The 26,364-nt window shown below is 37.0% G+C and overlaps 2 protein-coding genes and 1 long non-coding RNA gene across 3 annotated transcripts; all 3 read left to right on the forward strand.

The window, feature by feature from the left end:
* LOC109065333 (fatty-acid amide hydrolase 2-A) lies at positions 1-11,554 on the forward strand. Its single transcript, XM_042759055.1, has 11 exons — positions 1-281; positions 1,393-1,475; positions 1,541-1,677; positions 1,756-1,965; positions 6,742-6,861; positions 7,024-7,159; positions 7,719-7,836; positions 7,907-8,026; positions 8,686-8,797; positions 9,040-9,228; positions 9,322-11,554. The coding sequence occupies exons 1-11, from the start codon at positions 96-98 to the stop codon at positions 9,507-9,509; spliced, it is 1,599 nt and encodes a 532-aa protein (XP_042614989.1). The 5' UTR covers positions 1-95; the 3' UTR covers positions 9,510-11,554.
* Positions 11,555-11,716: 162 nt separating this feature from the next.
* Positions 11,717-16,034, forward strand: LOC122145377. The gene is made up of 2 exons (XR_006160309.1): positions 11,717-11,859; positions 14,670-16,034. It is a non-coding gene; the product is annotated as an uncharacterized LOC122145377 (long non-coding RNA).
* Positions 16,035-17,793: 1,759 nt separating this feature from the next.
* LOC109048651 (thioredoxin-like) lies at positions 17,794-21,274 on the forward strand. Its single transcript, XM_019066331.2, has 5 exons — positions 17,794-17,951; positions 19,086-19,190; positions 19,276-19,341; positions 20,634-20,699; positions 20,951-21,274. Exons 1-5 carry the CDS (start codon positions 17,928-17,930, stop codon positions 21,014-21,016), a joined length of 327 nt encoding a protein of 108 aa, XP_018921876.1. The 5' UTR covers positions 17,794-17,927; the 3' UTR covers positions 21,017-21,274.
* Positions 21,275-26,364: the final 5,090 nt, after the last annotated feature.

Here is a 26,364-nt window from a genome sequence, read left to right on the forward strand (position 1 = left end):
AGTAACAGCGCTCTGCAGAGGGCAGTAAAGAGCTCATTGCTGTTAAACCAAGCTGCGTGCTGGTGTCATTCATTGCTGCTCAGTGCTCACTGACGATGGCTTCGACCCGGTTCGAACGGTTCTTGGGCCGATTGCTTCGAGCTGTGGTTTGGATGCTATTCGCCGCTTTTAAGTTATTTGCACCCCAGCAGAGGCATGGAGTTTCGCGACTCCCACCCATCACTAACCCACTTCTGCTGCTCTCAGCGATGCAGCTTGCCCGAAAGATTCGTCGGAAAGCAGTAAGATGTTGATAAAAACTGCGTAGGCTTTATGGCTTGATAAATATAATTACAGCACAACCGTAATGACATGTTAGTTACTCTTTGAGTGACGCTACGGAAAAGCGCACACCCATTACGAGGAAGAGATACGACAATGTGTATTTAAATGAATGCTGGGAGTTGTAGTTTCAACACAGTTTCAGTTTGATTAGCATAGTTTATTAACAAAATAGTTTGTCTTCTGATCACAGTTCTTTTTAATGTAAGTAATCAGAGTGGGACGCGTATTTGCATTGTCGCACTAGTTTAGAGGAATTCATCATGAGTTTCCAAGGCTGTTCAAAGGTCAGCAGTAGTTATGAAATCAATAGCTACATTGTTTAGGGCCTCCTTAAAGCCTCCTATACGTACTGTAGGTACGTACAGTATGTGTATCAGTTTTTTCGTCTGAAAATCCGTTATTTTCAACTTCTCATTTGCTTGTACCAAAAACTAAATCAACAGCAAAAAAACCAAAACAAAACAAAAGCAAATAATCAAAAAAAAAACAAAAAAAATATATAGTAGTTTAAAAGATATAAATAAATGATAGATATATAATATATAGTAGTTTAAAAGATATAAAATATATAGTAATATATATTTTATATAATATTAAATATTTAATATAATATAGAAATTTTATATAGTAGTAACCTTTTAAATAAAAGTATTATATATATAATCTTTTTTTTTTTCAAGAAGTGACAATAAAGCTACACCGTCATAATTTCAAAGGCATAATATGATTTTTATTTTTTATTTTATTATTATTATTTTTTTTCAGGGCATGGGATAAATCTTTGATGAAGCATAGTTTAGAATTTAAAGTTTTAAAATAATCAAAAAATGTCTCCAAATGAAGAATAGTGCATATCTTCTCCCCCTTTCCTTTGAGAACAGACAAATATAACACGGTGCAGTGTGCACATTTTTCTAGGCATTTAGCTCTATGATTCATATTCACAGTAGACCTGACCTAGGTTTTCAATCTGCATCTTTCTATGTTTGTCTTTCAGTTAAGTACCCACAACCGTTTTTATATGTTTTACTGCATTATGCAGCCTAAACAGTTCCAATCTGTCTCTAGGTAACAAGTGTTGAAGTGGTCCAGGCCTACATTGACCGCATTCAGGAAGTGAACCCACTTATCAATGCCATGGTCAAAGACAGGTAAGTGAGTTCAAAAGTAAAATCAACCTATATTCCATACATACAACACATTATCATTTCTACAGGTTTTCTGCAGCACTTCAGGAAGCTGCACAGGTAGACAAACTAATAGAGGAGGAGACAGGAGGAGAGGAGGTGTTGGAGGACAGACTACCTCTGCTTGGAGTACCCATCACTGTTAAAGAGGCCTTTGCCCTGCAAGGTATGTAATTTTTCCAAACCTTTCTTTCATAAATGATAAATGCCTGTAGGATGACACTCATTGTTTTCTCTTTAACAGGCATGCCTAACTCGACAGGGCTGTTGACCAGACGGGATCTGGTTTCAGGAGTAGATGCCCCATCTGTTGCACTGTTGAAGAGGGCAGGAGCGATTCCACTTGGCGTAACTAACTGCAGTGAGCTCTGTATGTGGCTAGAGTCCCACAACCACCTCTATGGCATCACTAACAACCCCTATGACTTTGAGAGAATTGCAGGCGGCAGCTCAGGTCATTTTTACACACATATACACATCCTGACACTTTCATCACTGTACAACTTGTAGGAGTTGTGCATACACTGTTTTGCATTTGTTAAAGGTGCTCTCTGTAATTTTAACTTAAATGAAATTAAAAAAAGAAACTTAAATACACATAAAATATTAAATAAAATGTGCATCATTAAATACTTTTTGCCCATAAAGAAATTAATAGTTAAAAAGAAAAAAGAAAATATGTATAAAATGATGCACACTCGCACAAAATAAAGAATCCAGTCATGTTACAGGGTTTCTGTGGGTCTTAAAAAGGTGTTAAACATTTGTGCAGTTTTTCTCAGTCGCTTTGGTGCATTTCTCGAATCATCCTTAATATTTGCAAAGAAGTATGTGTATTTCTCAAAACAATACGTACAAGCAGCGCTACACAATGGATTACCTGCAAAAGCCTGCAACTTACTCAAAATCTTTAGTTCATCTCTCAAAAGTAAGTATTTATGTTAGTCAACATATCAGTGCCATCAGAATGAAAAGTCCTTGAGTCATTGTTTAACAAACAAGATAGTCAAAATGCTTAGTCATGTTGTCAATATAACAGTGCACTCTGATAGTATTACCTGATGTAAACTATGGCAACAGTTTGGATGAAAGTTACTGTATTGAAATGCAGAAGGCTTCACTCCTTATGTATGCCATATATCCATTTCAAAAGTACAAATTTACACATTACTGTATGTGGGATATTGATAGAAAGAGACTGGATAGGATTCATGGTTACACTTTGCTAGTAGTCAAAATCAAACAAACAAAAAAAAAACATTACAGCATTATTGTGATATAGAAAAGAAATAAGGGCACAAAGGCAAAAATACAAAATTATAAAGGCAAACAAAGGAAACAGTCCTTAGACAGAACTTTGCTTTTGCGTGCAGCACTGTATGAGGAATTGCAGTGCAGTCTGTCTACACCGAGCACAGAAGATGATACTTCGCTCCCCTCCAGAGCGTTTTCTCAGCCTAGGTAGTAATGTTGGTCAGCCTCTACTGATTTTAGGGTATCTTCCAAGCATGCGGTCCCCCTAAATCCTGCATGCTAAGTATGGGCTTTATCCCCTTTGTTAGGGTTTTTCATGTGGATGACCCATTGCTTTTGGAGCATAGTTGTTTAAGGACAGCTGTATTCCTAGCTAGATTTTAGGGAATGTCCCTTCCTGTGTTAAGCCAGATGGGTTTAGGAGTGGGCTGCCTCCCCAGGTCTCAGGGTATTTTTAAGTGGGCGGTCTCTCTGAATCCCAAATATTAAGTTTGGGCTGTGTAGACTGTTCCCCCACCTCAGGGCTTTAAGTGGACAGCCCCTGCTCACAGTGTAGCTGTCTGTAGATAGTTATGCTCCAGCTCAAACTTATTTTGCTCTGGAATATAGTGGTCTGAGGGCAGCTGTGTTCCAGTCTGGCTTCTATGACTAGGTTGGGTTCAAGTACAAGCCCTCTCAAGCACGTCCTCGGTCCTTCCATGCTTTGAGCGGTCTCCCCTGTAACAGGGTTTCAAGTTGATGGCTCATTGCTTTTAGAAACATAGCTGTTTGAGGACAGTTCTGTTTCCAGCTTAGCCAGATGGTATATCGCTCCTTTTTGTATAGTTTGAATGGGTTCCTCCTTCTTCCCAAGTTATTTTAGCTTCTTGCCTAATATTTCAGACAGCAGGGCTGGGCTTCCTCCCCTTTTTCTAGGGTTTTTAAGTAGGCGGTCCCCCTTCGGTTCCTTTCTATTATGCTACGCTGCCTCCCCTGATTTCATGATATTTTTAAAGCAGGCAGTTTCCCTATTTCTCATGCTTTGGGCTGTCTCCCCTGTATTAAAGGGGTCATATGATGCTACATGCACTTCTACAAGTTGTTTGAACTGAAATGTGTGAATGTTTCAGCACAGACTGGACTGGTGTCTTACCTAAGACCCGACCTGACTGAGCTGTCATTAGTCTGCCATTGTTTCACTGCCAGAGCAGATGTAGACAAGAATGACTCGTAAGTGATTGAGGTGTTCTATGGTTGGATGTAATAATGAACATAGCAGTTGTCATTTACTTCCGACATCTGAACCGCTGCAGACAAAGTGGATTGTGTTTGTTTTTGAAGAGAATACGCCCCCGATCTACATAAATGCGTCTATGTTCGCGCAAAGGTTAAGGTTTTTTTTTTTGAATCTTTGCAAATAGCCTTTCCTAATAATATGCTAATTAGCAAGTTTCACAATGAATGCGGCTAAAGTAAACAGTCTCACTGAGAGCAGCTCGGAAGGGAGGGGCGGGGTCAGCAGAGCTCATTAACATTTAAAGGAAAATCACAGGGTAAAAAAATATGTTTTTTAAAACTACCAATGAGAAATTTTAACCAAACTATGTTACAGACTTTTCATTAAGACCCTAAAGAATCATATCAACTTGTGTAAAATGGGCATCCTATGATTCCTTTAAGGTTTCAAGTAGATGGCCCACAGATGTGTTTCCAGCTTGGCTGTTTGGGATGTCCCTCCTTTTTATTAGTTTGGTTGGGTTTCCCAACCCCCCAAGTTATTTTATTCCCAGTGTGTCATTGGTGGTGCTGAGTTGGGGCATGTTCATCTACTCCTTGGTGATCTCACACCGGGTGGACAGGCATGCACAACGGCGTGGTGTAGTGGGTTTTTTCGTTCACCAAAGTGTCCTTACCATGCTTGTGGCTCTGGGCAATCTTCAGCCTTGCCAGAGGAAACTGCTCTTCGAGGAGAGCTGTGTTCCAGCTCGGCGACTACTCCCCTTATTAGGGTATTTAACTAATAGTCTCCTTGAGCTCCTTACCTAGATTATGCTGTCTCCCTTGTTAGGGTCTTAAGTAGGAAAGTCCACTCTCCGAGGTCTTGGCAATCTTCAGTTAGGACCTTTGGAGGATAGCTGTCTGAGGATAGCTGATTTCTAGCTTGGTGACTACTCCCCTTACTAGGGTTTTTAAGTAGTGGTCCCCTGGAGCCCATATCTATACTGTGCTCACGGCCTACGTGGGCCAATAGGATTGGAGTTGTTTCACACATCCTTCAGACACCAGTCCTGTTGGCGGCAGTCCCCAAGTGTCTGCTAGACGACACAGGGTCTCGTTCCCTCTTGGGGAAACTTGGTTAAATGTGTAACCCAAGACGTTTGGTTGAGAAGCAAAATGAAAATTTTTGAAGTCTTGTTTTCTGAAAAATTAAACAAAGTTGAGTTAATTGAGTTTGTACTTGGTCAAGTCAAGTCATCTTTATTTATATTGCGCTTTAAACAAAAAAGATTGCGTCAAAGCAACTGAACAACATTAATTAGGAAAACAGTGTGTCAATAATGCAAAATGACAGTTAAAGGCAGTTCATCATTGAATTCAGTGATGTCATCATGCAGCTCAGTTCAGTTTAAATAGTATCTGTGCAATAATTTGCAATCAAGTCAACGATATCGCTGTGAATGAAGTGTCCCCAACTAAGCAAGCCAGAGGTGACAGCGGCAAGGAACCAAAACTCTATCGGTGACAGAACGGAGAAAAAAACCTTGGGAGAAGCCAGGCTCAGTCGGGGGGCCAGTTCTCCTCTGGCCAGACGAAACCAGCAGTTCAATTCCAGGCTGCAGCAAAGTCAGATTGTGCAGAAGAATCATCTGTTTCCTGTGGTCTTGTCCCGGTGGTCGTCTGAGACGAGGTCTTTACAGGGGATCTGTCTCTGGGGCTCTAGTTGTCCTAGTCTCCGCTGTCTTTCAGGGCTGTAGAGGTCCTTTCTAGGTGCTGATCCACCATCTGGGCTGGATCCGGGTGACTGCAGTGACCCTCTGACTTGGATACAGACTGGATCTGGTGGCTACGGTGACCTCGGAATAAGAGAGAAACAGACTAATATGAGCGTAGATGCCATTTTTCTAACGATGTAGCAAGTACATCGGGTGTTATGGGAAGTGTTCCCGGTTCTGGTTTACCTAATTAATGCAGCCTAAAAATCCTTTTAACGGATTTGGATATTAGAAGTGTATTAGTATGTTATGTGTAAGCCAGGTTAAAGAGATGGGTCTTTAATCTAGATTTAAACTGCAAGAGTGTGTCTGCCTCCCTAACAATGTTAGGTAGGTTATTCCAGAGTTTGGGCGCTAAATAGGAGAAGGATCTGCCGCCCGCAGTTGACTTTGATATTCTAGGTATTATCAAATTGCCAGAGTTTTGAGAATGCAGCGGACGTGGAGGACTATTATGAACTCGTTCAAATACTGTGGTGCTAAACCATTCAGGGCTTTAGAAGTAATAAGCAAGATTTTAAAATCTATACAATGTTTGATAGGGAGCCAGTGCAGTGTTGACAGGACCGGGCTAATATGATCATACTTCCTGGTTCTAGTAAGAACTCTAGCTGCTGCATTTTGGACTAACTGGAGTTTGTTTACTAAGCGTGCAGAACAACCACCCAATAGAGCATTACAATATGGTCTGTTAAAGGTCTTTAAAAGTCTTAAATTGACCATCATAAAACCTGCAGAAACCCTGTATTAGTAGCCTAATAAAAGCTTTATGCTTTAACAGCTTTAAAACCATTAAGCTGGTCACCTCATGGGGGCTGCCATGTTGAGATCACATGACTAGCCATACTTTTGCTCACAGGATAAATAAAAAATGGCTGACTGTGAATAGTGCACTGCAGTTTTACAACAGCATCTTTAACTGAAAAATATCCCAGTATAAATTCAAGATGACTTCCAGGGCAACATAAGTAGAAATTAACTGTAGTTAATAATCTCAATTGTAGGAGGTGAAGGCAGTATATTGGGTGCTGGTGCCTCTGTGATTGGAGTTGGATCAGATATTGGGGGTAGTATCCGTATTCCCTGCTTTTTCAATGGCGTCTTCGGACACAAGCCATCAACAGGTAAGAAGAATGGTGCAGTCGTGTGCATGTGTTGGTAAGTAGTAAAATAATAGTGACACAGAAGGAGTGCATGGTTTCTATACTGTATATACTTGACATATTGCAGTAATGTTGATTAAGACTATGAGAAACACAAACTACATGTTTTCTTTGTACATACAGGTATCGTAAGCAATGACGGTCAGTATCCTCCCGCCTCTGGACTGCAGATTGGATTTCTGTGTACAGGACCTATGTGCCGCTATGCTGAAGACCTGATTCCCATGCTAAGCATCATGGGAGGACCTAATGCAAATAAGTAATATACAACGCTATTAAAAAAAGACTAGATAGATATGATCACAACAACATTATAAGCAAATATGAGCTTTACATAAATGCGATCTACACAACCATTCAAAAGTTTATGGTGTTAGATTAAAAGTGTTTTTGTGGTCTGTTAGAAGTGTTTAGTTGGTCATTAGTCTCCCTGTTGAGAGTAGAGGTGTGCAATATTTATCGCCTATGATAACATTGTAGTTGTTTTTTTAATGATGTGCAAGCTGACATTTTTCACTAACTTTGCAAAAAAAACAAAAACATGTCTTGAGAGTCTGAAAGATTTCACTGCATGATGAAACCTATTAGAATGCAATTAAAATGTATAATGCATCCTCCTCACTGAATAAAATGTATTAATTTCATTAAAAAAAGTTACTTAAAATTATTTTTTAGATTTAATTAATTAAATAAAACATATGAATAGGGTAGCTTTCATTTCGGTCTTTCAACTTATTTATTTTCAATTTGGTCAACCACTGTTAAAAATGCATCCTAAAACATCACATGTCTTTCTGTCTGTCTTTCACTTCTGGTAGACTGTGTCTCTCTGCTGAAGTAGATTTGAAAAAGCTGAGGTTCTTCTCTGTTCCCCACAATGGAGGCTCTCACTTGGTCTCTCCAGTTGACGCACAGCTGCTTCAGGCACAGAAAATGGTAAGTGGGTGTGTGTGGATCGGCTTCAAATGATTTTCCTCTCATAAAGGGCTCTTGTTTTTTTTTTTAGGTGGTCAGACGTTTAGAAGCAGACCTTGGGGTCAAGGTCCAGGAGCTGTTTATCCCTCAGCTCAAATACTCCTTTCAGATCTGGGGAACTATGATGGCCTCACCTGGCAAGGATGGAAAGGTGTGTTTTTTGTCATTTTCATATCCTCATCAATGAGTCTACTGAATAATAAATATACAGATATACTGGATAAAATAGTAAACCCAACATTTTTAAAGATGGAAGTCAGTTTCAAAGGATGACAAATGAGTTCATTAAAATGAATGTGAGACTGACACAGATAAGCTAACTTTTAATCTCTCACTGACTTTAGCTCTTTATTTCCATCCTGTTAAGGATAAGGGTTAATGGTTTTGCTGTTGTGTAAATAATGGGGGTTATTGAAACAAACTTCTGTATTCTGTACTTGTCTTGTCGCTTCTGGTTCAGTTCTTTTGTATGTGCTTTGTTAAATATGGAGCTATTTTACTCAAGATGCTTTTAAAGGAGATATCAAAGATTATCATAACTGATGTCCATCATATATGCAGATTCTAAATGTGTATATATATAATATTAAAATTGAATTAGTTATAAATAAGTTTAGATGTCTTAGTTAGTTAATGGCATATTGTCTGTTATTCATTTTAATTTACATACTTTACTAATGTAAGCGTATCATTTTCATATTGTATGTTAGGGAACTGTATAACATTCATAATGTTTTAATTTGTCAATAATGTTTTAATTTGTCAACATATTTATATGAGATTGTTTTGTCATTTATTCCCCCATCTCAGCCTCCCACCACCTTTGCAGAGCTAATGAGTGAAGGCGGGAAGAAGGTTTGGCCTGTCTGGGAGCTGTTCAAGTGGCTTCTGGGGTTTTCTTCTCATACCATAGCAGCAATAGGTGTGTGACAGAGCAAATGAGCTTGTGCCCTTTTAACTTTGACTGATTGAATCATCCTTCCTTCCATATCTGATTTACTTGATTGGCATGAGATGCAAATCATTGCTGCCAGTGTCTTCTTGTGATGAGCGTTCCCAAAATTTTGGCAACGACTTGTTTTTTTGTTTAGTTTTTTTTGCCAGTTATGTATCTGAAGATGAATGCATGTGATAGTAGTCTTCCTTTCTGTCTCTCTTTCTCAGGTCTGGCTCTAGTTGAGCTGTTCCAGAGTTCCCATCCATCTCCATTCATTTTACAGCAGAAGGAGAGTCTGCAGCAGGAGATGGAGGAGTTGCTGGGCACAGATGGAGTGCTGCTGTACCCCTCTCATCCCCAGATCACTCCCAAACACCATCACCCAATTTTCACACCCTTCAACTTCTGTTACACTGGTAAGTGTTGTTAGTTGTGATCTGCTCATAATCTACTTATTATGGACCATGTTCCTGGGGAGTTTGGGCTCTAAGCGGTTCTGTTCTCTGCAGGTATCTTTAATATCCTGGGTTTGCCAGTGACCCAGTGTCCATTAGGGCTGAGTAAGGAGGGTTTGCCCCTGGGCGTACAGATTGTGACAGGTAAATTACAGGACCGGCTCTCTTTGGCCACTGCCCTCTACTTGGAGAAAGCTTTTGGTGGCTGGAGGGAACCAGGCAAGACAACAGCCAAGCCTTAATCCACTTCATGCGTCTGCAACAACAGGACCGCATAACCAACAACACATACTGTACCACATATACAGCATGTGTAAGCATCCAGAGCTTAGTGACATTCATTCCCCCTTATAAGTGCAGAATGCATTTTTCATTAACTGACATGTTTCAGAGGCCTGCATTTGTGTTTACTTATATGTAAACTTATATATATATCTTTATTTCATTCATAAGAAATGGAATGGACGCTGTATCCAGAACAAATAAATAGAGATATTTACATGAGACATCTATTAATTTTATAACTATGTGAAAAATACTGTATTTAATTTCTTTTTTTTTTATGGGCAAAATATATATGCACTAAAACAAGGATGTTTGAACACATTTGTGCTGCTCACTGTTTCCTCTTATCAGGCTTATCAAGAGCAGGCTCTTTCTTGTGACAAATCTATTTAAACTTTAGAATATCCTTTGCCATAAGCAGATTTCAGTGTGTTAGTAGGAAGACGGGCATAAATCAATCATATTTAGAAGTAAATATCAAGCTGGGGCATTGGCAGTTTTCTTGGCCTTTATTACTCATATTTTGTTGTTGGTTTCTATAAAAAAACCTAGTCCAACATTTTGTAATGTGCCTAAAGCAGTAACACTACATTAAAAATAAATAAAATAAAAAATACAAAATTTCGAATGTGTCTGAATTCTTAGCAACATAAACATAAATAATCAGCATGTCATAAACATATCTTCAATATATTGTTAAATAACTTAGAAAAAATGGACAGCAGATGACATTGCATGCATTTATTAATTCATTATTTAATTCTTAAGGGATCATGAATAAAGGCAGATACCTCTGTTGAATATAGTTAGAATATTTCACAAAACTGAAGACTCTTTATTTCTCCTTCTCTCCCCTTCTTTCTTTGAGAATCATATCACAATATTTAAAACAAAAGTTTTGATTAAAAAAAAAAAACATTTCACAATAATAATGCATCACAATATTCACACACACACACACACACACACACACACACACACACACACACACACACACACACACACACACACACACACAGCTATTTAAAAATTATACTATACCTAAAAATAAATAAATACTCATATACACATACTGTATAAAATAGTGGTGTAACCTATAAATACAATAAAATTGTTTAATTTAGATATTGTACTACCTCAAGCACATTTTAGGTTGTCAATCATTTTACATTTTTGCAGAGCAGAAATGGCTTATTCGCAAATATTCCCCCCTTTCACTATATTTTGTGGTGATATCAGCCCATTGAAAATATATTTATTGACCACAGGACTACTTGACCACTAGGTGGCATCATGATCTCACTATTTCATGGTGACCATGATTTCACCAAGTACAACATGTTCCTGGATCAACATCCTTGTTGATCCTGAACAACATTCCAATCAACCAATCAGAATTGAGGGATAACTTTTCTGGAAATATCTGTTTTAGGCATATGATCGGGGTTAGGTGATTCTACACCCTTGTTAATCAGCTATCATTTCACGCAGATTTTAGGAATAAATTGGGTAGGGTTAGGTTTAGGGGTGGGGAATGGGTTTAGTCTATATTTTTGGACAGTAACGTTGATCCAGGATCAACAAACGATGATGTTCCAGGAAACATGTCTTACTTGGCAAAATTACGGCGACCCTATGTCATGTCTACACTACTATTTCAAAAAAATTAAAAAAGGTATGACATTTTATAGTGGCTCCGATTCTTTAACCAATTCAGTTTAAGTGGGAGACCTTTATATGTATTGTTATCTTATCATATATATAATCATAATTGCAGTCCGAGTCCAAGTAGTAGTGGTACTGTTTTAGCAAATAAGTAGTTTTAGGTACAAGTATTTGTAAGAAATGATAGTCTGCCTCGACCCAGCTTCCACTCCAAAATATGTTTGATCATGCTCATTTCCCAAAATGGCTTAATTATTATAGAGGAGAAGAAAGTCATCAGTTATGTTGTCTGTAGACCATTTGGGATGATCACATCCTGAGCAAATGGTGACCAATTGTAGAATGGGACAGGTGTGGGACACTGAGAACCACCTCAGACAAAGGGGTGTCAGAACTTAATCAACATACAGACCACAGCTGTTACAACAGGAGCAACTTCATTTACATGAAGGGTAGTAAACTGAAAATGTATAAAAGGTTTGAACTTAGGATGTTCTGACTCCATTGGACCCAAGGTACTACATGTACTTTGTTACTGCTATGCTGCAATAAACATCTTCATTGAGATCTTCAACGTCCTCATCAATTTTTCTTACATTGGCGAGCCACCCACCGAGGGAATTCCCAAAAAAGCAGGAAAAGGTAAGAAAATGGTTTCTTTCTTCTATGTTGTTTTTGTCAGGGAACCCCCTCATATAAAAAAAATCTAGAAAAGAAAATTAAAGGACAGATGAGAAATTGTTTTAATCAGTATTGGCAGGAGGAGTTCTTAAACCTATTCTGTACAAATTCTGTTTAAGATTCTAACGGAACTGAATCAGCCCAACACACTGTGGTGGCAGAGTTGTATTGGAATTGTTGTTTCTAAAGTAACTGAACCAAAGTGCTTAAGTTTAAAGTTTCTAAAGTAACTGAAATGTGTTGTTGGTCTGTTAGAACTGTTAAGATTCTTAAGTAATTGAATCAGCTCGATGTAGTGTGCTAGCAGAGTTGTATGAGACCTTATTGTGATAATTCTGATGAAATTCTAAAGTAACTGAATCATGTGGTCACAGAATTATTTCATTGTGTGTTATAGAGTATTGAGTCCGATGCACTGTGACTCTGTGAAGTTTAAAGCCTGAAGCAGTGTGGTTTTGCCCAATGTACTGTGACAGTGTTACATTTTTAACAGTTTAGTGTAGTGAAGTGTAAGGCCCAAAGGAGTGTGGCCGTGTCCGGAGAAGTGAAAAATTTGGTTTAGAAGCCCAACGTAGTGTGGCTGTTTTATATATATATATATATATATATATATATATATATATAATATATATATATATATATATATATATATATATATATATATATATATATATATATGTATATATATATATATATATATATATATATATATATATATATATATATATATATATATATATATATATATATATGTATATGTATATATATATATATGTATATGTATATGTATATATGTATATATATATATATATGTATATGTGTGTATGTATATGTGTATGTATATATATATATATATATATATATATATATATATGTATATGTATATATATATATTTGTGTCCAAAGCACAGGAGCTGTAAATAATTAGACTAACAGGTATCTTAAAGTAACTAGATAATGTTCAGTCAGTGAAGGAAAGAAGCGTATTGAATTCCTGAACACAATTCAATAAGATTGTGAAAATGGAAGAGCTGATAGTTAAATACATCGCTAAGCACGGCTTAGTAGGAATGTTTGATGGGATAGAGAAGGCAGATGACCCCTACGAGTGGGCTATGTCTCAATTCAAAAACTGTCCCAAAATGCCTAAAAACAAAGAGGGAAAAGTTGCTAATGCACTTCAAGCTCTTTTTGCCTCATACAAGGTAACTAAGTAAGGATTAGAAGAAATTAAAACAGAAAACAAGTTGCTAAATTCGCAAGTCAGCGGCTATGTCATATAATTGAGAAATTGTAAGGCTTAAGAGATCATTTTGAAGGAACAGATAGTGAAATTGAGAAAAGGAATTTCAAAGTCCGAAACAGAGAGGGAAACATTTAGATGTTTGTATGAAGGGACAGCTAGACAGTTAGGACATGCCCAATCCAATTCTGAATATGATTCTGTGAGGTTCCCAATAGCACCAGTGCGAACAAGACAGACTGGAAATGACAGAGTTCTTGATCAAAGAAATGACAATGGCCAAGCTGTTAGACATCTGTCTTTTATGAACTTTCAAAGTCTTGTTACAGCAGTGTGTACTTTGACCCTGATAACATGGATCCTGTAGAGTTTTTGTCAAAACTGGAGAAGGTAGTGGATGTTTGTAGTGTGTCAGACGAAGATGCTTGTAGACTTCTTATGATCTGCATTCCTCGCTCATTAACTAGTGGTCTCTTACCGGAAGTTCATGACAAAAGAGCAGACAAAGGTGCAAGGAGAGATTCTCTATTTAAACTTGCTGGGACTAATTTGGTTAACTTGAGAAACATAACTGAGGTGACAATGCAAATTGGAGAGCATCCTCTAGCATTTTCATCTGGGTTGTGGGAAAAGTTCAGCTGTTACAGTGGTTTGCCAAATGCAACTAAACAAAATCGCATGTTTAAGTCTGCATTAATTGCACAGAGTAGTTCACACATGCGAGAAGCCGTTGCTATGCATGTAGATGTAAATGCACCATACGAGCAAATCACTTCCAAAATGACACAGCATTTCAATGCAAGAAGTCAAATGAAAGCTGCAGTATCTAGACATCCAGTTGCTGTCTTTGGCAGGAGATAATGTTCTATATTTTCTAATGGTTTGCATCAGAGACCAAAGAGATTAGAAAGAGTAAATTCAGAAGGTTTTACTCTCTGTTATGCATGTGGAAAAGCTGGTCACATTGCTAGACATTGTCAAGACAACGAGAGACCTTATCAAAGCTTTGTTTGTCATGCATGTGGAAAGGATGGTCACATAGCAAAGCATTGTTTAGAGAAAGTTAGGAAAGTTTGGGAATTTGTTTGTTTTGCTTGTAGAAGTATGGGGCACAAGGCAAGACAATGTCACTTTTCACACAAAAGAAGGATGAGCTATCATGGTTTGCTTAAGAAAATAGGCAGTTTAGAAACCCAGTTGGCACTGTTGAAAGGAAATAAGGAAGAAGCCATTCACACCTTGCCAGACAGAGCACTGCATGAACAACATGACTGTAGCTCAGTCACAAGCAGATGCTGATGTGATTTGGAGGAATGGTTTTATGATAGTAAAATATATATTTAAAAAATATGTTTACTATCAAAAGTTCTTTATAATTTCTGAGAAATGTGTTAATTGCATTAATATTTACATTTAATTTATGAGAAATTATTTAATTGCATTTGGTGACTAAATTTCTGTAGCTTTGATGTTTTGAATCTGAAAAGATTCTTGTGGGGGAAACCTCTTCTTTTTGATCTTGTTTCAGGTAAAAGCATCAAGATGTTTGTTGGAAAGGTGTACCCTCCTAGAGAAAGATGATCCAGTCATCTGATGGACAAGAAGGCCAGCAGAACCAGTGGAGCCAGGGGACCTCCAGAAGAAAAAAAGGACTTCTTAAAGAACATAGTGATCATCAGAAACAGAAATCAAGAGATTTCCAGACCTACAAGATCCAGAACTCCAAACCTAAAAGATCTAGAAACCCTGAGACCCACCAATGCCACAGACTACCACAACACCAATAACTGCTTCATTCAGAAGGACTCTTCCAAACTGAAAAGAATGGACATTGGAAAAGAGAACCAAGGAGAGATCAAACCATTTTCAGAGACTGAGGACAGCAGTCTTACCACTGTGATGGAAAAGAAGTGGGCAAAGGACATACCCACACTAAGAAATGCAAAAAGACACAGACTCACATGACACTAGAAAGACAAATATATGCATACTCGAATGCAGAAAATATATTATTGTCTATTGAATGCACCCATGTGGACAAAGGACGTCCACACTGAGAGAATGGACACAATGCAAGTGACAAAACAAACACACACACACACACGTCCACACCACACCGTGTTGCCTGTTGATTGATGTTTTTGCTCCTTTGGCTTTTGACAATGTTTGTACTGTCATAATGTTTAGTACATTTAGAAATTCCCTTTTGCTGTTATGGTTCTCAAGGGCTCCTCTCCCAAACCCCAAAAAATGTTTGTATGTCATTTTGCCAAATTTGAGAAAAGTCTCTATGATAAATTTTGCTTTGGATGGAGCGATAACCAGTGTGCATGAGGTGATGACCCAATGACGGGTGAGATTTTCCTTTGGCCAGAGGGGGACAAGCTAAGGCAGGGCTTCACCGCAACTGGGCACCTGCCCTGGAAGGGAGGTGTAATCTGTGTAAGGGAGTGAATGCGATGCTTCTTTTGGGCCAAGAGCATCTAAGAGTGGACTGTAAGAAATTATAGTCTGCCTCGACCCAGCTTCCACTCCAAAATATGTTTGATCATGCTCATTTCCCAAAATGGCTTAATTATTATAGAGAAGAAGAAATTCATCAGTTATGTTGTTTGTAGACCATTTGGGATGATCAAATCCTGAGCAAATGGTGACCAATTGTAGAATGGGACAGGTGTGGGACACTGAGAACCACCTCAGACAAAGGGGTGTCAGAACTTAATCAACATACAGACCACAGCTGTTACAACAGGAGCAACTTCATTTACATGAAGGGTAGTAAACTGACAATGTATAAATGTTAGGATGTTCTGAGTTCATTCTGACTCCGTTGAACCCAAGGTACTACATGTACTTTGTCACTGCTATGCTGCAATAAACATCTTCATCGAGATCTTCAACGTCGTCATCATATGTTCTTACATATTATTACTACTATTATAACCTCAGTTGAAGTTCAGCTAATTAAACATTCACATTCACATCTCAAGCCTTAATGCTTATGATCAGTTGTCACTCTTTTCCAGGTTACTTTGTCTCCTATATTGGGACTGTTTTTCATATTTTCAGTCTATTTCTTTCTCTTTTTTTCTGATTCATTTGTTACGCCGTCTAGAGTGGAGATCCAAAACACCTAGGAAACGGTAAACAAAGCAAGACAGGTCCACTTTATAATGAACACTCTAGAGCTGCAAACTGATTAGATAGGAGAGGCTTTTATCACGGTTACCCAACAAAAAAATGCTAATTATAGTCTTTCTGTAAAACTGTGTTGGCTTTTAAATTGGATACCAGGTGTGTGTGTGTTTTAGGCATGTTTTGTCAGTCCACAAAATGTCTTTTGCTGTTTTTTTTCTCACTACAGTGTTTTTTATTATTTTTATTTTATGGCATTTAATTATGGCAATACATCTGTGAGCGTTTTCATTCATCCAGGTGTTTGTAAAACAATTCAATTAATTTAATATTTCATTTGTAAGAATATAATGTTGAAACATTTTGTTGTAATACCATTCCAAAATCTTGTGAACAGCTCTAAACTGATTGTTTTATGAATTCTGTTCCACAGTGAAAACCGTCACAGGATAGGATTAGGATTAGATCTCATTATTAAACAAACATTATGTTCATATATCAGACAAACATTTAATGCTATGCAGCCACCTTCATATGACCAGAAAATAGCTGTAAATGGAAGGCTTTCTTTCCAAATGATGGAGACAAACACCTGGAATCTCTGAATAGCTACTAACCTGGATGAAGGATGCAACAGAAAGAGAAGGACAGAGGCTGTGTTTGGTATCTGTGGCAACATCCCACTCAGAGACTTCAAAGAGCAAGGCCTAATTATTCCAGATCCTACAACAACAAACATATCCATCATCTCATGTATTTTCATCAGTGTTCAAAGAAAATGATTTACATGATTGAACAGGCTGAGTGAAATGGAAGGCTGTCCAAAAGAGCAGAAAAAAGGAACAGTGCATGGAACTAGACATGAGAATTGTAAATAAATTTAATTTAAATATATATTTATTACTTGATCATTTACTAATTATTTTTAGTATATGTCAATCATTACCGGCAGTCAATTAAATATTATTTTAACATGAATTTTCTATGAACACGTTTATTTTTTTCACACCTGTTTCCAAAAAAAAAAAAAAAATCTGCACTGTGATAATAAGAAACTACTCAAATTTCTATCAGTTCAAAACAAGTTAAATTGCAATACTAGAAGGTACTGGCCTGTAAAATGTGTTTTAATATAAATGTAGTCACTGTAAAGTTAAAATAATAAGTGAATTGTTAAATAATAAATCACAGTGTGGTTTATGCAAATTTAAAAGGGGTTGGGAAAAAATAATGCAAATAACGAAATACAGCTAAAAATATAATAATGCAAAGCTAGAACAATATCTTATCCATATAAATGTCAGGTTTGACGGTTATAACTGCTTGAGAACTTGTCAAATGTACCTGTGGATTTACTTAAAATTGAACAGCTGTTGTAAAACACCCGAAACTTCTTCCAGGAAAAGAAAAAACCTATTGCATCAAGAATGTCCAGTACTACTCCCACATTGCAGAGACCCAAACACTGAGGCCCTTTCTGGGCTGTTGTCCGCCAGCGCGTTTATGGGCAGGGCTTTCTGAATGAATCGCTGCTTCATTAACTCCCGTTACACGCTTGAGTCAGGCGGAGCAGAGAGAGGAGGTTCATTTCTGGGCGAGCGAGCTGAGGAAGGTGTGTTCTCCGACCTCGGGACAGCAGTAAAGCGATAAAATGATCATCGTCATTGAAGATCAGGTAAGAACGCTGCTCTAATTCAACAGACACTCACATAATTGTATTTTTTTACGAAATTAGCAAAATTGTGGGGTATGACTAGTGCTCACTTACTGCACGAGAGTCTATTTCGTTTAAGTTTGTTGAAAATTCAACAGCTATGCGTGAGAATTCACAAAGTATTAGCAAGCAATAAACTTAACAGGTCAGTTCAGATTGTGGTTGTAAAAATATAACGTTAGTTAGCCTATCTGCTAACCAATAACGTTAACTTACCTAGCCAATACGGCACCCGAAAGCTAAAATGCATAGCTTTCCCCCATAAAATTCCGCTTTCATGTGATTGTTATTTGCACTGCAACAACAATTGTGTTGTAAAATTATGAACCAACGCACGTGAAATGACATTAACGTTACATAGTTCTGCGGTAGCTGGCATGCCGCTTCGTTACGTAACGTAACTTTCAGCTCACGAGACCGGAGTGTGGTCTAAACCTACATTTGAAATAAACATTCTCATTCATAGTTTAACCTAGATAACTAAATTAGCACGGTCTTGTAGCATTTATAGTTTATTTTGGTGATCGCGGCCTGACGAGACCAAGCGCGCCATCGTCACGTGGGTTTGACTCTTCTGAGGGTCTTTTTTTTTTTTGCACAGCAGCATTTGATCATTTGCCGCAGTGAATAAGGCAAATACTGCATACAAGGACGCCATTAAATCTCGGTACATTGAATTTCTTTTACTGTTTGTTTTAATGTAGTCAGATGAGCCTTATTATGTGATTCCGTCTGTTACAGATAAATAATGTAATAATTCTTACAAAACCGATGTGGTTTTGTGTTGTTACCTAGAGGGCAACACAACTACCACCCCCCCAACCCTGTAGTTCCAAACCTGTATGAATTTCTTTCTTCTGCTCAACACAAAAGAAGGTACTTTGAAGAGATGTTGTAAACCAAACAGCTGATGGTAGCCATAGACTTCCTTTGTATTTTTTCCCTACTACGGAAATGTTTGGTTAGCAACATTAATTAAAGGTGTCTTCTTTTGTGTTGAAAAAACAAGGGCCCACAGCAACACCATCTTATTTTAAAGAATAGCACATTGCAATGATGACAACACAAACATTGAACATTGACTTGTGTTCACAGGATGGCTTTGACAAAGCTCTTGCTGAGGCGGGTGATAAGCTTGTAGTGGTTGATTTTACAGCCACATGGTGTGGACCTTGTCAGAGCATCGCACCATTTTACAAAGTAAGAATCAAATTAAAGTCACTGTATTTGAGTCGTTGGAATGGACTTATTTGACTCAATTTCTCATTGTAATTCCTCACTTCAGGGCCTGTCTGAAAATCCTTCCTATGCTAATGTGGTCTTCCTCAAAGTGGACGTAGATGATGCACAGGTGAGTTTTTATATATATATATATATTAATAATATATATATATATATATATATGAGAGAGAGAGAAATTCCTTTTTTTTTTTTCTTTTTTTTTTTCTAAGAGCTAAATTTACCTGACTGCCACAGTGTCGTGGAACCACTCAAAATAGCAGCGACTGGAGTGAAATGTAATTTAGTTGTTGTAAAGTTTACGAATTCCTATAATTGTTTATTGTTAATGACTTAATGCAAGATTAATTAGAAAATAAACTAAAGACATGCACTAGTTTAATGTAGCTAGCACAGAGCTGAATTATTTTCTAATGTCCTGCTTAATAAACTGTAAAAGCATATTAAGCATTTTCATTACAACTGTTACTTGTATTATTTTGTAGATTGATTATTCAGATTACACAAATTCAAAGTTGCATTAATAGTGTTGCCATAGAAATGCATAACTCTTTAAAGACATGAACAGCTCAGAGTATATAAATATATAAATTTGTATAGTGGAAAGGGAAACTACAACAAAAATAATTTTGTTCTCATTTACCCCAAGAAACAAAATAATAATGAAAAAAAAAAATCTACAATAGAAGTTTCAAAGCTTTTTCTCAGAGAGGAAAATAATAGAAGGGATATAGATGTTGAATTTGCCGTCACTCCCTCAGCCTTTTTATTAGAAACACTCACATGGCAGCGTTTTTGTGTACCGTAACTTAATTTCTAGGAAAGGAAAAGACAAAGTATAGTGTTATAAATGTACATAAGTTTTGCTGTTCTCAAATAGTGCTGGTTAGAGGACAGCAGATAATAAAAAAAAAAGTATCACACTGGCCTGTCTGTCTGTTTACTAACAGACTGGCCAGTGTGAAACGTTTTAGACTGAAACTGTGGTAGCCAGAAGGAATTCAATAATTATGTTTCACCATAATTCAATCGCTGGAAACACCTCTTGTATGGAAGGAAAAGCTTTGGCTTTTTTATGAACCTTATTGTTCATTCCCCTGCAACCATAGTTTAGGCCTAAATCCATTTAAATGAAAGAAATGTCAGCTCAGGTGTTTGTTTTTGTTTTGTTTTTTTGGTAAGGGAAATGGGTTCTTAATTTGCTGCCTTGGCTCATGATGAACACCACTAGAGGGTAGTAGAATTACATAAAATGTATGCTATGGTTACATCCCAATCAAACTTTTGTTTTCGATTTTGTTGCTTTCTCTCAGTGTGCCCTGCAGTTACTTTTAACTAAAAGAAGTTAGATACGAGCCATAAAGCATCCTAAGGAATATTAAAGTGATGTTCTTTGTTTTGCAGGATGTAGCCCAGTCTTGTGAGATTAAATGTATGCCAACATTCCACTTCTACAAGAACGGGAAGAAGGTTTGTTCTGTTGTCTTTCCTCTAGTTGATTTAATAATAGTAGTCACATATTACAGGGTTTCCGTGGGTCCTTAAGTCTTAAATTTCCTGTATCAGATTCAAGGCCATAAAGTCTTAAATGATAGAAGAAACTGAACTAATAATAGTCACATAACTGCACAAAGTTAAAGATATTTCTCTATGAATATGCTGCGTTTGAATTTACTTCCCATTATTGTAAGGATGATTTAATCTGCTGTTTTCTGTTGTAGCTGGATGATTTCTCTGGGTCCAACCAGACTAAACTGGAAGAGATGGTGAACCAATACAAAGGTTAAGCCTGATATGTCCCACTCATAAATGTTTCCTGTGCAGCCTAAGCTCCAATTTGACAAACAATGACTCCCCACTTGTTTTGTTATTCATGATGGACTTTCCTTTTCTAGTCATTTTCGGCGATTTTAGCAGGTCAAAATCTGCCTTACAAAATCTTTCATCCATTTCCATAATGAATGAATACCTCTGTATGTTTCTGTGTTCACATGTAACTCTTATTAGATGTTTTTTTCAACATCAATAAACAGTTATAAAAATAATGATTAATGTTGATTTTGTGCTTTAGAAGATTCCAAATTAATGTTATACATTAGGTATGTTTTTCTCCTCTACTTGTCAGTTCATTGTCCCAGGCCCTGATATAATGGATGCTTGTTGTTGGCCTTGTCTCTTTAAGCATTGTATTGTTAAAGGTTTCTCTCAAGTGCGTTTGTCCAAAGAATTTTACTTATTTATTTTTATTAGCCGCATAATTGTTTGTGGTCAGCTTGTTGTATCTAAATGGTGGTTGTTGCAGTTTTTACTCTACTGTCTTTACCAAGGAAATCTTTTTTTACATTTTACATCCTGAACAACAGGTTATAGAGAACGAGTGACTATTTCTGTGCTACTGTGTGTGTAAATTGCATCAACCTTAAATGACATCTCTTGTCAAACAGTGTGTGAATGGTTCACTCTATTTAGTTGCTTCATGAGAGCCTATTTTGCACACATTTAACCTACCCATAACTATTTTTTTTTTCCTTTATGTCACCATTTTCTTAGTAGTAATTTTTCAAAGGTCCGGAACTTTTGGGGCGGGACTTGGGTGCTGAACATACTGATTGGTTGAGTTCACGCAGCATTGTATTTCAACCACCATTTCTTCGGATGGTTTTCAAAATATTACTGTTATTGTGTCATGACATTTAGTTTTAAAAGTATTTCAAGCGAAACTCAAATCTGTGGCTTAAAGAAAGAAAACTCAAAGACAGCACCTATTTAAAAATGTGTTTCGCCGATTTCGGCGACGTGGGGTCCATGCGATCCCCAAGAGCAGCGGGTGCTCAGTTCTCGTGTATATATAAACAATCCCTTATGGACATTCTCTTTCAAATTAATCTTAATGTTTAAGTGTATATTTAAGCATCACGTAATGTCACCAGTCACAGATAACTGGGAGTTTTGGTTCTAGACCTAAAATATTGAAGCAAACATAAATGCAACAATGCTAAACTATCTACTACATATACAGTAACAATCATTTTAAGATCTGTCATAAAAAGTATAAAGTAATGCCATGCAAAAAAAAAGAGAAAAAAACACATTTTGTAAAAATGTATGCAACAGTTCTATCTGGTCCTCGAATCTGATTGGCTGATAAGAGTGTGATATTAGAGTGATGACAGGAGATGTCACAGTGAGTGTCATGGCAGATGCCCAAATCCACAATTATTTTAAAAATAATACTGTTTTTGTGTCACGGAATATAACTTTAAGAGTTTTTTTATAGGTGAGAATGTACTTATTTAGACTTCAAATATGCGGTTTGTTAATAAAGATAATGTCTATTTGAAAATTCACTTCAATGTTTTCAGAGATGTGAGCTCCAGGGCATCAGCGGCCGTGTACGCTCATGAACCCACTGATAGCGCTCCTAACCTCGTCCATATCTTCTGGAATTTGCAGCTGGCTCTGATGTCTCTATAGTGGTCTCATTAATCTATGATTTGTTCCAGAGTAAATAGTTTTAGCTGAGAGCAAAATCTCATCACGTTATGTTTTATGTAACTTCAGTGCTGTATATCATAGCGCTACCTTTGTACTTTTGACTGAATTGCCTTGCAACTTTTATAGTGGCTGTAGTTGTTTATTGAGTATTATTATACAATATATAATATTTTATATAAATAATACTAGTATTGGGAAACAGTGTGTTCATAATGATGGTGATTTTAGTTACATTGTTCCGCATTTAGATGGCGACAAGAGACAGTTTTTATGAGTCATCAGTAAAGACTTATATTGAAAGAGACTGAAAGCTGTTGTAAACAAGGAAGTTCTTTTTACTTATTACACACAAGTAATTACACTCGCTCAGACCATCTCTCTCTCTCATAATACTCGACTCCACATAATACGCTGATTTTAAGACAGTAAATTTTAATGAAGCAACTCAAGTTCCTTCGTTACTAGTTCTAAAGTGACGTTTTTGTATTATTAACGGAGGCTTGAGCTCAGTTGTTAAACCAAAGAGTATGGAATACCAAGAGGTGAAACTCAATGCTTTTTGGGTAACAGCCACTAGCGCGGTAGCGCGGCCACCATTTTGGAGTGAAAATTCCAACTGGACAACAGCGCAGATAATAGACAGACCAACAATGAAAGAGAAGTCAAAGTGGAATAAAAGAACACAATGTAGAACAATGAACTACCAAAACTATCAGTGTGACAGTAAAAATCTTGGCTTTCATAATTTTCCCAAAGACCCTGACAGGTAATTATTCACAAAAATGTAAAAAATATTGTGTGTTTTGAAGTGGGATGTAGCGCTGTCCCTACGCTAACCCCACCACTGAAGAATATTAGCTAACCCTAACCCTAACAAGTCCAAAAATGCTTATAATAGCTGGATATGGCAACACCCGTGGCCTCACTCACAACATTCTGAAGCCTCGTTCACTCCGCCAGTGAATAACAGCGATCATCTTCATACCAGGGACGCTAAACATTCTTGCAAAATGTCTAAACTGTATTATACATGTCATGTAGGCATTCATATGAGGAGTTTAACATGAAATTAGTCAGTCAGAGAACAAATTTTAGTTTTGAACAGAGGTACGGACCTCGGTGGCCTCATAGCTGGCTACGGGGCTGGCTGTACGTGTGTGTGTGTTTTACATAAAACAAGTTTCTTTTTTGTTTTTGTTTACAGTCTTCCTTTAAAGGACATTAATACAAGACAATTCTGAGAAAACAGCTTACTGTCTAGCTGTTATATTCATGTTATAGGTTTATTGTCCAACATTCCTAATTTTTCTGTCATTCATTTAATTTCAACCAAAACTGACATGGTTTCTATAGAGCAAAAGGTTTTGTGAAAAAAGAGAAGACATTAAAATAAAGAAAATTTTTTTTGATGATCACTAGTCTAGTGATTGTAGCTACGTTATTATTGTCATCGTTCAGGATTTATTTCATCTTTAATGTACTTTTTTTGTTTTTAAACAAAACAGCTGATATTTGCCATAGCATCATCAAGAATCCAATGGACTGCCGAGTCACTTTCACTTCAGAATGGTGGAAGCGCAGGGCTGCTGCTGGGCGCCGCAGTTGCATTGGAACATTCTTTTGGTTTTCACTTCTTGTCAGTATAAGTTCTTTGGTTAAACTGAGTGAGATTTGAATCCGTGGCAGAAGGAAGTAGTTCTACACAAAAGAGGGGTTTTAAAGATACCCTGTTGTTTCTTTTACACAGTTGTGCCGTCTAACTGTTGTATAAACACAATACCATACTCGTAGCTGTGAGATATGGTTGTATTGGCACGGATGTGATTCTTGGCCTCGTGCATACTCGTGTGATAGCCTATTGCTCATTTAAACTGGGTGATTTAGATTTTGATTTGTCCTGTGATAGCTGGGTTTGAGTCAACCGATGAACTACATTGATAATTGATTCAGCCAGCACAAATGCAGAGATTGTGTTCATCTGGCAATTAAACGCTCATATTAATCTTCATTTCCTGTTTAATATGCTGACCATTTTTGTCGCTGATTATGCAATGTAGTATCCAGGATTGACAGTTTACCCCACAACTTCACAATCATTTAACAGGAATGTTTGGTTTCAGGAAGATAGGAATGTGGATCTACATTCCAGCTCTAAGCATTCTTTATCTTATTTGGATTGTTTTGACAATGAAAACTATTTCATGGTCTGTCCGCTTTGTAAGGGCTGTGCAAAAGCTTACTACGACCAGCAGGTTGTGGGGAATGAAGTCAAACTTCTTTCCAGGCCAAGCTACTTTCTTTTATCTTATGACAAGTGTTGGGGAACACTTTTAAAAGTAATGAATTACAATATTGCGTTACTCCCTAAAAAAGTAACTAATAAGCATTACTTTTTATGGAAAGTAATGTTTTATGTTACTTTTGCTCTCGTCTGGGCTGAGCTTGCTAATTTGTTTTTAATATAAAAAATAATATTTTTGGCAAATGTAAAGGCCCTTTCACACCAAAAGTGAAACGAATACGCCTCAGCCATTCTGGATTGCATGGAGCATAGAATGCAGGAGAAAGTTCAACACTCTTCAGCAATGAAACAAAAAGAAAGAAAAACAAATGTCTTGTTTATTTTAAGTAATTTTTGCTTATTAATTTGGCTGGATTGGATCGAAGGTTGGCAGCAAAGATATCAATTAATAAATTGGGATTAAATGCATAAGATATTTGTGTTATTTAATACATTTAAGTATTGCAGGTTTGCATTGCACTGTTTTCATTCATTTTGAGGAATTCTGAATAAATTCATGTTCACATTTGTTACCCTGGAACACAAAAACATAGTCTACATCACGTTCACACAGCGCCTCTGCACTTACTCTTGATTTCTCTCAACATGGGGACAGGGGGAGCTGTCAGTCAATGAATGGGAAAACAAAGTAACTGGAGTTACTTATTTATAAAAGTAACTCAGATATTTTATTGTAAATTAAAAAGTAATGCGTTACTTTACTGGTTACTTGAAAAAAGTAATCTGATTACGTAACTCGCGTTACTTGTTATGCGTTACCCCATCACTGCTTATGACATTCTGACATTTAAACAGTTTCTGTTTATTTGATTTTAAAGGACAAACCGGCACATCCTGTTCCTGGGTCAGCATGCTTTCTTGGTCCTGAAACAACGAACCTGTCAAGTTATAACACAAACCCTAATCATAATTTAACCCTTTAACTAGAGGCAATTTAGTTTAATAACAATGGTGTGCAAGTCTCTAACCCAGTACTAAGCCTAAGCTTAACATTAGTCCTCACATCTGATTTGTTGTCAGCAATGTTGTTCCAGCTCCAACAATGACCAGGCAGATCCTTCTTAAGACCAGCGAGGTGTGGGGAATGAAATTCTTCTTCATTCCAGCTCAAACTGTAGCTGTTTGTAAAAGGCTGCAACATTGCACAAACCTGATTAAACGTGTTACTTTCATTTTTGCTTCCATTCTCAATCACCTCCTCTAGGGAATTCTATAGATTATAAACAGTTTGGGTGGATTTATTTTGTTGATTTGGTAAGCCTACTATATTTATTTGTTTATTTATTTATTTATTTATTATTATTATTATTAATTATTCTTTTTTAAAGAAAAGCACAT

Source organism: Cyprinus carpio, chromosome A1 (genome assembly GCF_018340385.1).
Source record: "Cyprinus carpio isolate SPL01 chromosome A1, ASM1834038v1, whole genome shotgun sequence".
In the NCBI taxonomy this organism is placed as follows: Eukaryota; Metazoa; Chordata; class Actinopteri; order Cypriniformes; family Cyprinidae; genus Cyprinus; species Cyprinus carpio.